The 13,464-nt window shown below is 43.7% G+C and overlaps 1 protein-coding gene across 2 annotated transcripts in view; it reads left to right on the top strand.

Annotated features, from left to right (window-relative positions):
* LOC308389873 (formin) overlaps positions 1 to 13,464 on the top strand; it is a 51,870-nt gene that overhangs the window by 25,883 nt on the left and 12,523 nt on the right. For both annotated transcript variants that reach the window (XM_080871462.1, XM_080871463.1), the window contains 8 exons: positions 2,602 to 2,689; positions 5,494 to 5,555; positions 5,897 to 5,985; positions 6,677 to 6,806; positions 6,891 to 7,037; positions 7,146 to 7,205; positions 7,286 to 7,406; positions 12,866 to 12,958. In XM_080871462.1, coding sequence (XP_080727588.1) covers positions 2,602 to 2,689; positions 5,494 to 5,555; positions 5,897 to 5,985; positions 6,677 to 6,806; positions 6,891 to 7,037; positions 7,146 to 7,205; positions 7,286 to 7,406; positions 12,866 to 12,958 — 790 coding nt within the window. The remainder of the gene's footprint in view (positions 1 to 2,601; positions 2,690 to 5,493; positions 5,556 to 5,896; positions 5,986 to 6,676; positions 6,807 to 6,890; positions 7,038 to 7,145; positions 7,206 to 7,285; positions 7,407 to 12,865; positions 12,959 to 13,464) is intronic.

Genomic DNA, 13,464 nt, shown 5'->3' on the forward strand with positions numbered 1-13,464 from the left:
CCCATGTGGTTCTTTAAACACACTCGGAAGCTTTATAAATGTCTGCCCAGAACAGAGATTTAAGCACGACTGTTGAAAAGACTCTTTTATTCTGGAGGTTCTGATTGGACAGGGATGTAGGTGATAGCTTCTCAGTTTGGCGTGACGTCTTCCTCTGCGCAATACCGGCTGACACACATGTGGGCTACCTGCCTCCCATCTGTCAGCACACTCATTTTCAGTCAACGTTGCCAGCGAATCTGGTTACGTATCTGTATTAAGGAGTCTTTGTTTGTCTCCATTTGTGTGTTTCTGCGTATGTTTTTATTTGCGCGTCTGCGTGTGCCCGCTTGCTTGAACACACCTGTGTGGTGACGGCACGTCCCCCGCAAGTCATTATGCACTTGCTCAGAAAGTGTTGCCAGAACATGCTAACACCACAGCCCCGGGGGCTGTGGACGGCGAGAGGAGATGAGTGGGTGGGAAAGGAATGTGTGTGTACATTATGCATATGAGCCACTTCCCCGTTTTCCAGCAACTGCACACGCCAAGAGTTGAAACTCGGGGGATGCAGGCGATGCCTACATGAGTGAGTTAATCTTTATCATGTGTGCCATAGAAAAATCAAAGCTCTTGTTTACTCTGGAGCTCGTCTCTCTGCGCCGATTAGCATATCAAAGCTGAGGGGAGCTCTCTCACCGGGGAAGACGGGACCGGGGGTATAATTGCACGCATGTGGCTTCACCCCGATGGCTGGTGGAGGCGATAAAGTGTGGGCACCTATGTGAGCGGGGGAGCAGGCGATGGGCACGTCGGTGCATTTTTGAGGATCGAGGAGGGGAGGGAGGGATGATGATGATGAGGGAATATTCCGGTTAAATATGCCGGCGTGTGCGTGTACAAATATGCACATTAGTAAACACAAAAACTGAGGTCTCTTTTATGCACATAAATCAGAGCTCTATCAAGTTTATACATGGCAAGTTAACAAACAGCAGCTTTACGGGTTTATGGGAATAACTTATGAGCAATCGTACTACGTTTATTAAAGACATATTTGAAGTCGTGGCTATGACGTGGGAGAGTGGGCGTAAGATTAACACTTCTGGGCGAGACTGGGGTTGCTGAGTGTATCGCAACTGGTTATTGATGGGAAGTCTCGAACCAGTTGTTATTGTAACATTTGCCTGGGTGATTTCAGACAGATAGTCAGAGAGACATCACTGCGGAGCAGGCCGCTCGCTCAGGCGTGGCTGTGTAAACTATCCGTTCGGCTCGGATTCTGCATCACCCAGGCCGCATCGCCTAACACCGGCCACCTGCTTCAGCTCAAGGCTCTGACATCTCAGTGTCTCCTTCCATGATTTTGTTTATTTTCTTAGACTGCTCGCTTTCCCCCCCCCTTTCTTCCTCTTTCTCTTGACTCGTCTCCGTTACTCGAGCGTCCTCAGCCGTGTCGGGTCAGTTCTCTTGTTCTCCACCGGAGGGAGCCATTAGCTATTGGTGTCTACCTGTCTCAGCATCAGCATCTCCCGGCTCTCTCCACCTACCCCGAGCTGTTTGCGTGTCTCGAGGCAAGCATCCAACATCACTTGTCTTTTCTCATTAACTTAACTGTTTAGGCTAATTGGCGACTTCTGCAAAGGTTCCTCGCCGCTTTTAGTGCGGCCCATCCAGAGTGGTTAATTAGAGGTGTTGGGAAAGCCTGGTACTCAGCCGTCTCATAGTCCCCAGTGTAGGAGATCCCTAGTGATCCAGGTAATAGAGCTGGAAGCAGCATGGCACCCACTAACGCCCTGTAATGCAATACCAACTTCTAAGGCTTCTGCTCTCCAGCTCCCACTGGACAGCCCAGTAGCCGACAACACCATAATACCTAATGAAGAAGCCTGACACATTAACTTTTAGAGCGGGGCTTTACCTTGCCAAAACGTTCTCTGGTTTTACGGCTAATTCAGTCATAAGTAATTGTGACCATGTGTAGGCACAAATAAAAATCCTGTGAATTTATAGTTACTGCTTCTTCAAGACTGTCCTTTTATGGTGCCACTTTTTGCCTTTGTACTTTCACTGCGACTTGATATTTTTTGATTATATCTCGCACGTGTTTTCTGGTAAACTTTGGAGGAGGTGCTTTTCCTAACGTTCGCTTTCTCATTAATGTAACTTGATAAAGAGGGTCCCGGCTATGTGTGTGCGCGCGCCACATTTCCCGGTAGTTTGCGTCACGATGATGGGTTATCACAATTAGTGCTGATTAGTTCGGTCATTTGGGTCAATCCCGGGTGATTCGCCGACTGCTGGGACTAACTGGGGCTTTGGGCGCTCTGTCTCGCTGGTCGTCCGTCACCTGCCACGGAGGGGAACTGGTGAATTTAACCCACCCTCTCGCTGCTCGAATGAACTTTTTATTCACCGTCTGTTCCTCAGGTTATTTGATGTCACATTTTGAATAATGAGGGATGATTTGCGTAAAGAGTAAATGTCATGTTAAGCTAAAAAACTGCATTTTTCTATAACCCATATTTCATATTTGAATCCCCCCACCCCACCCCCAACTCTCTCGATACTTTATAATGTAAATTATTTTGTGGTTTGTTTGGTTTTTTTCTTTCTCTCCAGATTATCAAGCTGCTGGACGGGAAGCGTTCCCAGGCAGTTGGCATCCTGATATCAAGCCTGCATCTGGAGATGAAGGACATTCAGCAAGGTGAAAAAATCTTTTCCAGCGTCATCTAGAAGCTTGCAAACACTACATTATTTTCCTGCCTTTCACAGAACAAACTCGTATTCCGATTCAGCTGCGATAAACTAAATTTACTCTCCTCTTCACCATTAAAGTGAGCAGGACTCCTGAGGAGATGCAGATGGAGTTATTTTTAGAGATGAGATAGTGAACTCTGCAGCAGAGGATAATTTCCAGTGTCTTGACAGCTACTAATTTGTAACTCCAGACACTTTTTTTCTGGATTAATTTGTTTCAAGTGGAAAGTGGATGATTTTTCCAGTTACCACTGTGGGAAAGAAAAATCCTCAATTTGTCAAAATGTGAGACGGCCACGTCGCGATGAAAGCAGCCTTTCGCTTTTTCTGACAGGCCTCCTGTGCTGGTTAAAGTCAAATTGCCATCTCCTTCATTTTAAGAGCTGAATAGATTGATTGCATTCTTGACGGTTCTGTGGAAAATGCACGCATACATGTGCATGTCTAAAGTCCCTGCATGGGTGAGTAAACGCATAGTATGTGTGTTGGGGACATCATAGGTGGGCCAGGAATTAGTCCGGCCCTGGGACTGTGGCGGAGAATGGCTGCCGCCTGCTTGTCTGAGCATGCGGCCAGCAGATCTGTTTATTGTAGCCAGTGACGGTTTCCACAAGCCTAATGGGACTGACACCCCACTAATGATCTAAGCATGTACAAAACCACGTTCCACAGTTAGCAGACACTGCGCTACCACATAAAACCAACTCAAAACACAAGCCAGAAAAGCGGATACACCAGGACAACCATCCTGTTTCGATTTCTTTTTTTCTCCCCCCTTTCAGTTCAGTTTCTCTTCTGTTCCAGTGTCAGTTTGGTAAAAAAAAAGGCCGGCTCACACCCAGCGTGAGGCTGCTTCCTTGTGCTTTAATGGGAGGTGTATGCGAAATGGACAATTTGAATTTGACAATGAAGGACAGCACCTTAATAAGCACTTCTGAGGGCGCTAGTCCCTTGCTTCGCCTGCTTGCCTCCCCTTTGTTGCCAAATTAAAAGGACATGGTACATGTAATGTAATTACAGCTACTAGGGAGGGAGAGAGTGGGAAGCAGGGAACTAGAGAAGGCAGTACTCGGGTTAAGAGCAAGGGGGGGTCAAATGCACCCGTGGAAGTGACTGGGCGACCTCAAGGGCCACCATGGTTCAAGGGCAAAGGGAGGCTCTCCCCCCCCACACACACCACACACACACACCACACACACACACACACACGAGTGAAAAGTGGAAGGAGAGGGTGTGAAGCCGTTGGCAGGCACGCTTTGATCTGTCGGTGTGGAGAGATATCCGGCTCCCCTCGGATCAGAGTGCTCCTGTGCACACTGAAGCAGGCCCCCTTTGGTGGGTGATTGACGGCTGCGTGGCTGAGGGACTGAATAATCCACTCTAATAAGATGTAGGAAATGGACCTCCAGCGTTTTCTCTGATCCAGACGTCGGGACCACATTGACAGCTTCTCTGCAACAGAACAGCTGGGAACCAGAACGCAAATTGTTACCTTGTTAGGTGGAAGTAGTCGCTGGCCAAAATTGTTAACATTACCTGTGCAAGTTTAATACACGAGACATTCAACTGATAAAAAAAGAAAGAAATCTGTTCTAAAGACATTTTTGCAGACCTTTTTTTTTTTTTTTTTGTTTGGTTTTTAATGTGTTTTGATAATCAGAAGTGCCTTTTTAGTTCCATTGGTTTCAGTATAATTAAGACAAGGACAAAGCACCAGATTCTCCTGCACTGAGCAGCTCACACCAAAACAATCAGGATGAATAAGCAGCCGTGTAGTCCAGCAGAAACACATGTAAACTAGATTTTAGGATGTTCAGCTTTCTTCTTTTGGGTCAAATAAGTGTCATAAGTTTTGTAAATTTCAGCAGGTTTAGCTGATGTGGTATGTTGTGTAGTTTATGATGGCAAATGTTTGCAAACTTTAGCTTAAATTTGCAGCATAAATTGCTGATATTAGTTTTCGACTGATTGACGCGTCTCCTCTGTGGCCACGGCAACTGAGTAGCGCATTTCAGAGGAGCAGGTCGTGCACAGACCTTCTCGGCTGACAGCGACCAGACAACCATGAGCTGATCCAAAAGCAGTGTTGACCGTACCCACTTCTACGTGCATCACTAAGCTATAAACCTACGACACGGTCTCTTTCTCTTTCTGTGATCGTTTCATTTTGCCTTCTGTTTACACACTCGAACGTACAAAAACCTTTTAAACGATTGCCTGTTGCATTCACTTCCTATCTGCTCCGGCATCCTTTGTTTTTCCTTAGTGCACCATCTACTGCCCACCTCAAACTCATTAGTTGGCTGTTGGTGGTTCTAGCTGTGAGCTCTGAGGTTAAGCAGTTTCAGGCTTTCCTTTCTTTGCCGTGCTGACGGGCTTCGTCCCCCAGTTCGCTTGTCCACGACAAGAGGGGGGAAAGGAGCTTCGGCGTACACTCAGCATCTGCGGTCTCAGACTCAAGTGTGCTCAGCCTGGCCACACTCCCAGCTTTACTACCTCAAGCTAATATTGTAAATTAGGTGTATAATTCAGTTAAATGGCAACTGAGTTATGCACTTCACTTGTTTTGTTTGTTTTTTTAATGTCATTCTTTGTTTTACTGGTTTGGGAAATCTTTTTCTGTCAAATATGAATATAGGCTCTATAAAGCTGCCACAAATGTAATGTTCCATTATTCAGCCTGTAAGTAAATTAAAGGGCTGTTGTGGGTCTGTTCTTTATAACACCGACTGCTTCTGTTATCTTTTCCAGCTGTTCTTAATGTGGACAATTCTGTGGTGGATTTGGAGACAATTGAGGCTTTATATGAAAACGTAAGTAGCGTGTGTGTGACATTTAAATGTCTAAACAAAAGTTTCTAAAGTTTTCACAAGTTTAAAATAAAACTAGATAACATCTACATCAGGGGAAATTATCATTCGACTCCCTGCTGAATTTGTACGTTTTCTCTAATTTTTTTTTTCTGTTAGCTTCATTTTAATGGCGAGATACAGAATATCAATATTTCCCCCACTATATATGGTGTTACCGAAGCAAATAAGGTTTCTATACAGATGCATCTTAAAATCTTCTCTAACAAAAAGTTGAATCACGTATATTTCATCACAGTATTGAGCCACATCTTTGTAATGACCTTTGCATTGTCTCTCCATAGAGGGCCACCAGTGACGAGATGGAAAAGATAACGAGACATTATGAGACATCCAAAGAAGACGAAGTGAAACTGCTGGACAAACCTGAACAGTAAGATTTTGTTTTGAATCAGGTCTCACCAATTTGATTATGTGTGAAAGGATACAGAGATATAGAGCTATGGATATCTATCTCAGGGCTTCGTCATTAGTTTCTGCACAAAGTGTGCATTTTTACATAGCCTTTGCGTACGTGCAAAAATGTGCATTAATGGACACTGCTTCAGTAGTTTTTGTCAGGGTTAAGCAGTCCAGCCAGTTAACGAGGCCTGGATCCAGCGGTGCCATTCAGCCTGGCCTTCCTATTTCCATGTTTGACCAGAGCTGTCACTATAGCCTCCTGAGTCATCCCTACTCAGTGTCTACCTCCATCAGCAGGGTCTAATCACACAGGATGTTACCACTCCACTCCGCTCCCCTCCGACACGGCACTGTTTACATAAGTCGTCCCGCATCAGGCCAGAGCTACCTTTGATCAGTCTCCGTGCGCCGCTCGCCGCTTTCCTCCACCCGACCCCGCGGACCTTTCAAACCCAGCCGAGCAGCGCGGCTCATGACTAGCAGCTGCCTGCCTGCGAACAGCAACGTTGACTCAGTCAGCCTGCGTGGGGAAGCTGGGCCTGCCAAGGACCCAAAATAGTTCTTCCTGTTAGACGTTTTGTTTAATTCTGTCATAACACATCCCATACTCTTCCACCTCCTTCTCATCCTCTCTCTGCCCCTCCTCCCCTTTTGTTTTTCAGGTTTCTCTATGAACTCTCTCAAATTCCGGACTTTGCGAGCCGAGCCCGATGCATCATCTTCCAGTCGGTATTCCTCGACACCGTCTCTTCTATACGTCGCAAGGTGGAGATCATCTCCAACGTCAGCAAAGTAAGAACGTCACGACAACAAACTGCTTAAAAAGTGTCCGCCTACAAGAACTAACCCCAAACAAACTGTGTTTGTCTATGTCAGGAGTTGCTTGATTGCAACAGTTTGCGGGATATAATAGGTCTCGTTCTGGCCTTTGGGAACTATATGAATGGAGGGAACAGGACGAGAGGGCAGGCTGATGGCTTTGGGCTGGAGATCCTCCCCAAGCTAAAGGACGTCAAGAGCCGGGTAAAACCGTTAAAGGCTCTAAAGTCTTATAAAAGTAGAGTAATATCCTAGTGAGCTGATTCATGCCCTTTTATCTTAATTTTCTGTTTTGCTGTTTTCTTTCTTCAGGACAATCGCATGAACTTGGTGGATTACGTGGTTTTATACTACTTGCGTAATTTTGATGAGGTAAATTAATCATTTTAAAAAAAATAAAGTTTAACAGCTTTTAAATGTCTCCTAAGTAACACGTTGCTTCATTATTGCAGCATGCTGGTACGGAAAAGAGTGTGTTCCCTCTGCCAGAGCCACAGAACGTCTTCCAGGCTTCTCAGGTTAAGTTTGATGACCTCGCCAAAGACCTCCGAAAACTCAAGAAAGATCTGACCGGTACGACGTGCCCCACTCGTATAAGCGGGTTCATTTCTACCACATTGAATTTATTGCTTAGGTTATCTTTGTTCCCCAGTAAATCAGTCAGCGTAATTGTATACATTACCATCTTTCACCAGAGCAGTTTAAATGTAAATGCACATCCCGTGGACTCTCCCCTCCCTCTGCAGGGAGGTTTCTGGGTTTATTCAGGACCTCGAATGGCCCGAGGGAGCCTTTCCCAATTCCCAGATATTGTATCTTAACAACCGTGTCATCATAACACGACAGGCTTTCCTGTTACAGGACTAGTGGCAAGACATTTGGCATCTTTATATCTTTGTCTGTGCAGCATTTAAAGCTAGAGTAAAACCCAAAAAACAAATTCCAGGTCACTGAGGATACATCAGAGGGACAATAGGGGGATTAAAAATTAAATACACTTTTGATGTTCTGTGCTGGTAGTGTCCTGGGCGCCGAGCCACTCAGTAACCCAGCCAAGCAGCCAGTTAGTCTTGGCCAGGGCCACACGGAGGTTAAAGGCGATGCCCCCCGGTGCCCCTTGTGTCTGCCGTTATTTAAATCAACCAATAATACGGCATATGAAAGCAATTAGATATGCTCCACAGCTCTCCCCTGCGTCTTTCAGATTGCTGTTAAAGCCCTCTCCTCTCTGACCCGAGGGAAAAATACAAAGAGTCTACTAAAGTACCCAGACCCACCTCAAGCTGTCACTCATTTATTAGGAAAAATGGAAGACCTGAAGACAATAAATGCAACACGAGGGCCTTCGTATTTGATCTCTGCTGCAACGCAGTCTGGCACAGTAGTCCTTAGGGGTATTTGCATCACAGGGCAAGCCCTGGATTCTGGATGTTTGCTGAGCTCCACCTATGACTCCCACCATTTTTATCCTCTCCAGCCGCCAGGAATAAATATTTATGCCAGGCTATTATAAACCAGCCAAAAGAAAGCAACTGGTCTTAATTATAAAGCTAACACAGATCACTTCCATCCACATCGAGAGCACTGCCTGACACTGAGAAGCTAACATCGGATCACGCTTTGGTTTACTCGCACTGTTTGACTTTGGCGAGCAGAGCAGCCCACCCCTCAGGTGGTGACTGCAGTGGTCGCCGGTGTCTTGCCCTGCAGCCTTGGGTCAGAGGCAAGGAGTTGTGATGCTGAGAGTGAGAACTTCATCCCTGCTGAGCTTAGTCCACCTCCGTGGGCCATGGGCACATTTAGGATACTGTATGTTTCTGAGCTTTGAGCTGAGTTGCTCCGGAGAGGGCTTGCCGTCCACTTGGCTGCCCTCTTCTTCACTGGCTTGTGCAGAAACGTGATCCTCTTTTGATGGGGCTTCCTGTTTGGGAAGAGGGTGATGACCTTTTCTGTGCTGCTCTCAGAGGGAGAGGGATGAGTGAGAGGCCATAAGGACTTAAACCTACTGTAGGACTCGGAGCTCCCAGTGAGACAAACCATGCTGTGGTTAATTTGTGCGTCAGTCTTTAGAACTCGGCACTAAAGATTAAGTTTATCATTAAAATTTGGCACAACTCAAAGTTCTTAAGTCTTCCCAGAATTCCTTTTCCCTTCTCGACCAGCGGCTACCTACTAAAAGATCTCTTTAACGGCCACATAATTGAACCAGACAGATGGGAAGGGATGCAACCAAATGAAATGGGATCAAATAAAAAGAAACAGTCAGAGCTCATTTGCTGCTCAGGGGAGTTTAGTGTTTCACAGAAGTCCCGGCCTAGGTTAGGCATTCATCACTGTGGCAAATCAGACAGTGTCCCGATTTTAAATGGCCTTTTAATGTCAGGTTCAGGCTGGGCCTTTAGCCTGAGGCCTGTTTTACGATGGAGCCTCAGCTTGGAACAGAATGAGTGAATTCTGTTGACCAAACAAGGCAAAAATTACTCTAAAATCGGATCCTTTTTTATGTTGGTTGATTTGTTGCAAGTAATCGTGCGATTTTCTAGCTTTTTGAATACGAATAAATTTGTCAGCACATTGCAGAATGGCTGCATAGACCCGGATAACCCCAGGTCCATATGTCACATACCCAAAGAGCTAAAAAATGGATGGATGCATTTGAAATGTAAAGTTTGTCTATATCTGTAAAGATATAGACAAAAGCACCTTTTCCTTTTAATGCATCTTGAAGCCATATTTCAGTGCTGCTGCTGATATTCAAAGTCCTGCCTGAAGCTTCTACCTGTCAGTGCTGTATTTCCAGCAAAAAAGGGAGAAGAGTTGTAGTTAGGTGGATATGAGTTGATTTATGAGGGATGGAAAGGAGAGAGAACGCCTTACCCTACGGCGGTCTCCTGGCTGGCCTTGCTGAGAGGTGATAGCATTTTTCATCCCATAGAAAGGAGAGCTGGATACTGACAGACCACTGGAACTAAAGATAATTGGAGATCAGTGAGAGAATTCACTTTCCAGGTATAAATAACTAGAATGTGCCACGGCTGGAGCACTGGACTGGTTTAACCTCCTGGGGGGAAAAAAGAGTGCAGCAAAGTTTATGAAGTTCACTGTTACATTCTGAATATAACTTACATTAAAATATTTAAAAAAATAAATTATCAAATGAGTTAAAATGTTCTGAGGAGGATTTTTATCTTTTCTCTCGTTTACTGTGCGTCTCCTCGTCTCATTTGTTTGCTTCTTCGGTGGATTTTGCTTCCTCATGAACCAGAGCTTCACAAATGGGAGGTAGTGGAGTGTAATGGGCACATTTGTGAGACCGAGCCATCCATCAAACAGCCATGGTTGAGATCTTGTGGTGTTCCGCAGAGTCTCCGTCCACTCGTAGGCTTTGTCTTTAAGTCGACTTTCCGTAGTCGTGAATTGTCCTGGCTGGCTGCGATTTCCTGGTAGCTTCAGCGGGGGCTCTTGCTTACAACAGTAAAAATCATAAGTACATGTTAACATCAAAAGCTCCCATTTTCCAAACCACACAGGGTTGGAAAATGGAGCAAAAGTCTGTCTTTCTGTTTGTTTTTCTTCCCACTTAACCCCATCACCACCACCCAAAATTTTTTTTTTTTTTCAATATTTCTGTTTTTTAAACGCACAATTGTTGGCCCATTACCTCATATTATGCAAGTCTCACATTTGCATATAATGGATTCAACAGTGTCTCCTTAGAAATGCATGTTTTTGTAAGTGTTGCTCGAGTTAACTCTGTTCATCCTCCTCGTTGCTGTACCTATGACTCTTTGGCTTTGTTCATGCATGTTCTTAAAATATTGCTGCTTTTTTTTTTTTTTTTTACTACTTTTTGCTGCTTAAACATTGTCCACCAAAGTCTTAGAAGCAAATCACAATAAAAAAAATACAGCAATGCATAAAACCAGTGCTCTCTGATCAGTGATGTGGGAACTGGGATTTAAAGGGCAGAGCTGTTGTTGTCTGGACAGAGAGCCCAACAAAGCAAAGAGTAAAAATCCTGTTTTTATGTTCTACTACATCCTCCCAATGTTGGCTCTGTAAATTGTGTATGGTGCACATGTATATATGCAGTACCTCTGATGGTAATTCACATTATTATTATTTAAATTTAATTAGTTTATTCAGCGTCCTTTTAAATGAGAAGTCTTATTTAAGAAGATATTATTAGGTACACCTATAAGAAACCATTTAAAGTACATTAAATAGGTGCTGTAAATTTCAGTGCGTACTTTAAAATAAATTTCTTTCATTATACTTTTTTACTAAAGATTAAAAAATGCATTTGTAATGCAAGAAGACTATTAATTTACATTAATTTACAGAGCTGATTAAGTCGTCTATTACTCCATTATCTTTAAAAAAAAAACTTGCATGCAAACATTAAGATTAGTTTTATTACTTAAGCTTAATTTTTGTACGTATTTGCGATTAGCTCACTTACACTCACGTTACCATTAACAGAAGTTTGGCTTTATTTTTCTGGCCTGATGGCGTCAGTCATTTGCTTGCAGGAGAGTCCTCCTCCTGAATGCACTTTTTTCCAAAAAATGTATTATCACTCCAAGACAATGTCTCAAACCCGAGCCCTGGGCTTTTATTCTTTACAGCTGTTGTGTTTTTGTGGGCTTCCTCCTTGCGGCCTTTGCTGTCTGGACCACATTTGGAAGCGAGCCGCCTCTAAATTGTAGACTTGCTGTTTTGAACACTTTTTTTTAATGGGTCTTTTTGAGTCGGGGGATTTTTGTTAAGGAAACGTGGTTTGTCCAAACAGGATATTTTGGTTGTCATGTTTGTGTGCTTGCTGAGTTCTGTCTTTTTATTTGAATAACTGCTGGCTCCCACTTTTAAATAGAGCCCTGGATTCCAGAACGAGCGGCTGTTGACGTAGTTGCGTCTCAGTTTTAATGCTGGGATGTCGTGCTTCCTGTCTCGTTTAATAAGACACCCAGTAAATAAAACCAAGCAATAGAGCGGGTTTACCGGACTACAGGTGCGGCAGCTCCGCATGCAAACGCACGAGAGCCAAACTGAGATGTTAAAGCGGCGACACAGTGAAGTTAGACTGCGGCCAGACCTGTTAATGCTCTTGTTCTGTTGCAGAACTATTTAGCTATGCTGTCATAAGCAAGTTTAGGTATTTATTGCTGCCATTAATGACTTACAGGTTGAAGGATTGTGCAAAGTTATTTTTGCCAGGCGTCTGTGTGTGTGTAGTTACAGTTGAGAGGAAATGGGGAAAGGTTCGGCTGGAACACGCTCACTCACGGCTGTTTCCTCTGAACTTGTGTGAGTTGGATCATTTGGCACGGCAGAGGGGGGGGGCATCCACAAACAGCAAACACATCTGCTCCGCTCACACATGTGGCCAGCGCTGAAGGTAGAATACAAATGAAATGGTCACCATTGTGTAAACTAGTTTTAAATAAACCTCGACAATATGCAAACTGGCATGTGCCTGATGCGTAAATCGAGGCGCGGGGTGGGAAATCTGAGGATGGGTGAGAAAACTGGTTTAAATGTGGAACTAGAGGACAAAATAAAAGCGCAGCTTTGTGCTTACTGTAAGCACTCGTTTAAGGCCAAATATTACAGGCAAAAACATCTATGCATTACACTCTGAATATTTGTATTTTATAAAGATGAAAAAACGGTGCAATGCATTGCAATCTTTTCAGAGCACTGTTCTAGTGGCATTTACTTTACTTACATGTGCAAAACTTTATTATAAAAAATGTTGTTCCAAGCAAATGTAGTGTAAAGTTTTTTTTATTTAATGTCTGTCAGTTCATTTTTTTATCCTGATTACCAGGAATCAGAACTCCTTTTAAATCCTTGTGTTAAAATGAGATGAGATGTGTTACAAAATACACTCATAGAAAGACAAGTTGAATAAATTTCAGCCCTGAATGATAGACACACTTCACACTTTAACTTTATTCGTATATCTGTACCTCTCACTTTAGGCCCTTCTTTCATCTCTTTTTTCTTTCTTTGTTCTTTCCTTCTTCTAGCGTGTGAGAAGGATGTGCAGAAAGTCTGCGCTAACTCATCAGAAGAACACCTGCAGCCTTTCAAGGACAAGATGGAGGGATTCGTCTGTGCTGGTGGGTGAAGTTAACATGTTCCTGTTGATCTAAAACAAGGAAAGAAATGTTCCTTATTTTTCTTCTCTTTGTAGTTTTACTCTTAAGTGCCATGATCATGTAAATACGTGTGGATTTGATGTTTTTTCTGAGGAATGTCTCATTTCACATGGCTGCTTTTACCTATAAGAATCCTCCAAAAATAATGTCCACAGTCTTCATTATCAACACTAAATATTTGCCAAAACATAACACAAAGATTACTATTTAAATTAGTACAATTACTATTGTGATGTGCGTGTAAACCTTGGCTTTCCTTTCCAAATGTTCAGCAGTAACCATTTCCTGCTGCTGTTAAATTAAGATGAGGGATACGTTGTTTAATCTTTCCCGCTCCCTTTAAATGACACTGAAGTCCTTTCCCTCCAATAGCCATAATGGATGTTTGCCCTCACTCGTGCTCATGAGTGGGCCTGGCTCATGTGAAGGTGTTTTAAAAAATAAAACAATCATTTGGAGAGATGATT

The sequence above is a fragment of the Rhamphochromis sp. 'chilingali' genome (genome assembly GCF_963969265.1).
Source record: "Rhamphochromis sp. 'chilingali' genome assembly, chromosome: 21".
In the NCBI taxonomy this organism is placed as follows: Eukaryota; Metazoa; Chordata; class Actinopteri; order Cichliformes; family Cichlidae; genus Rhamphochromis; species Rhamphochromis sp. 'chilingali'.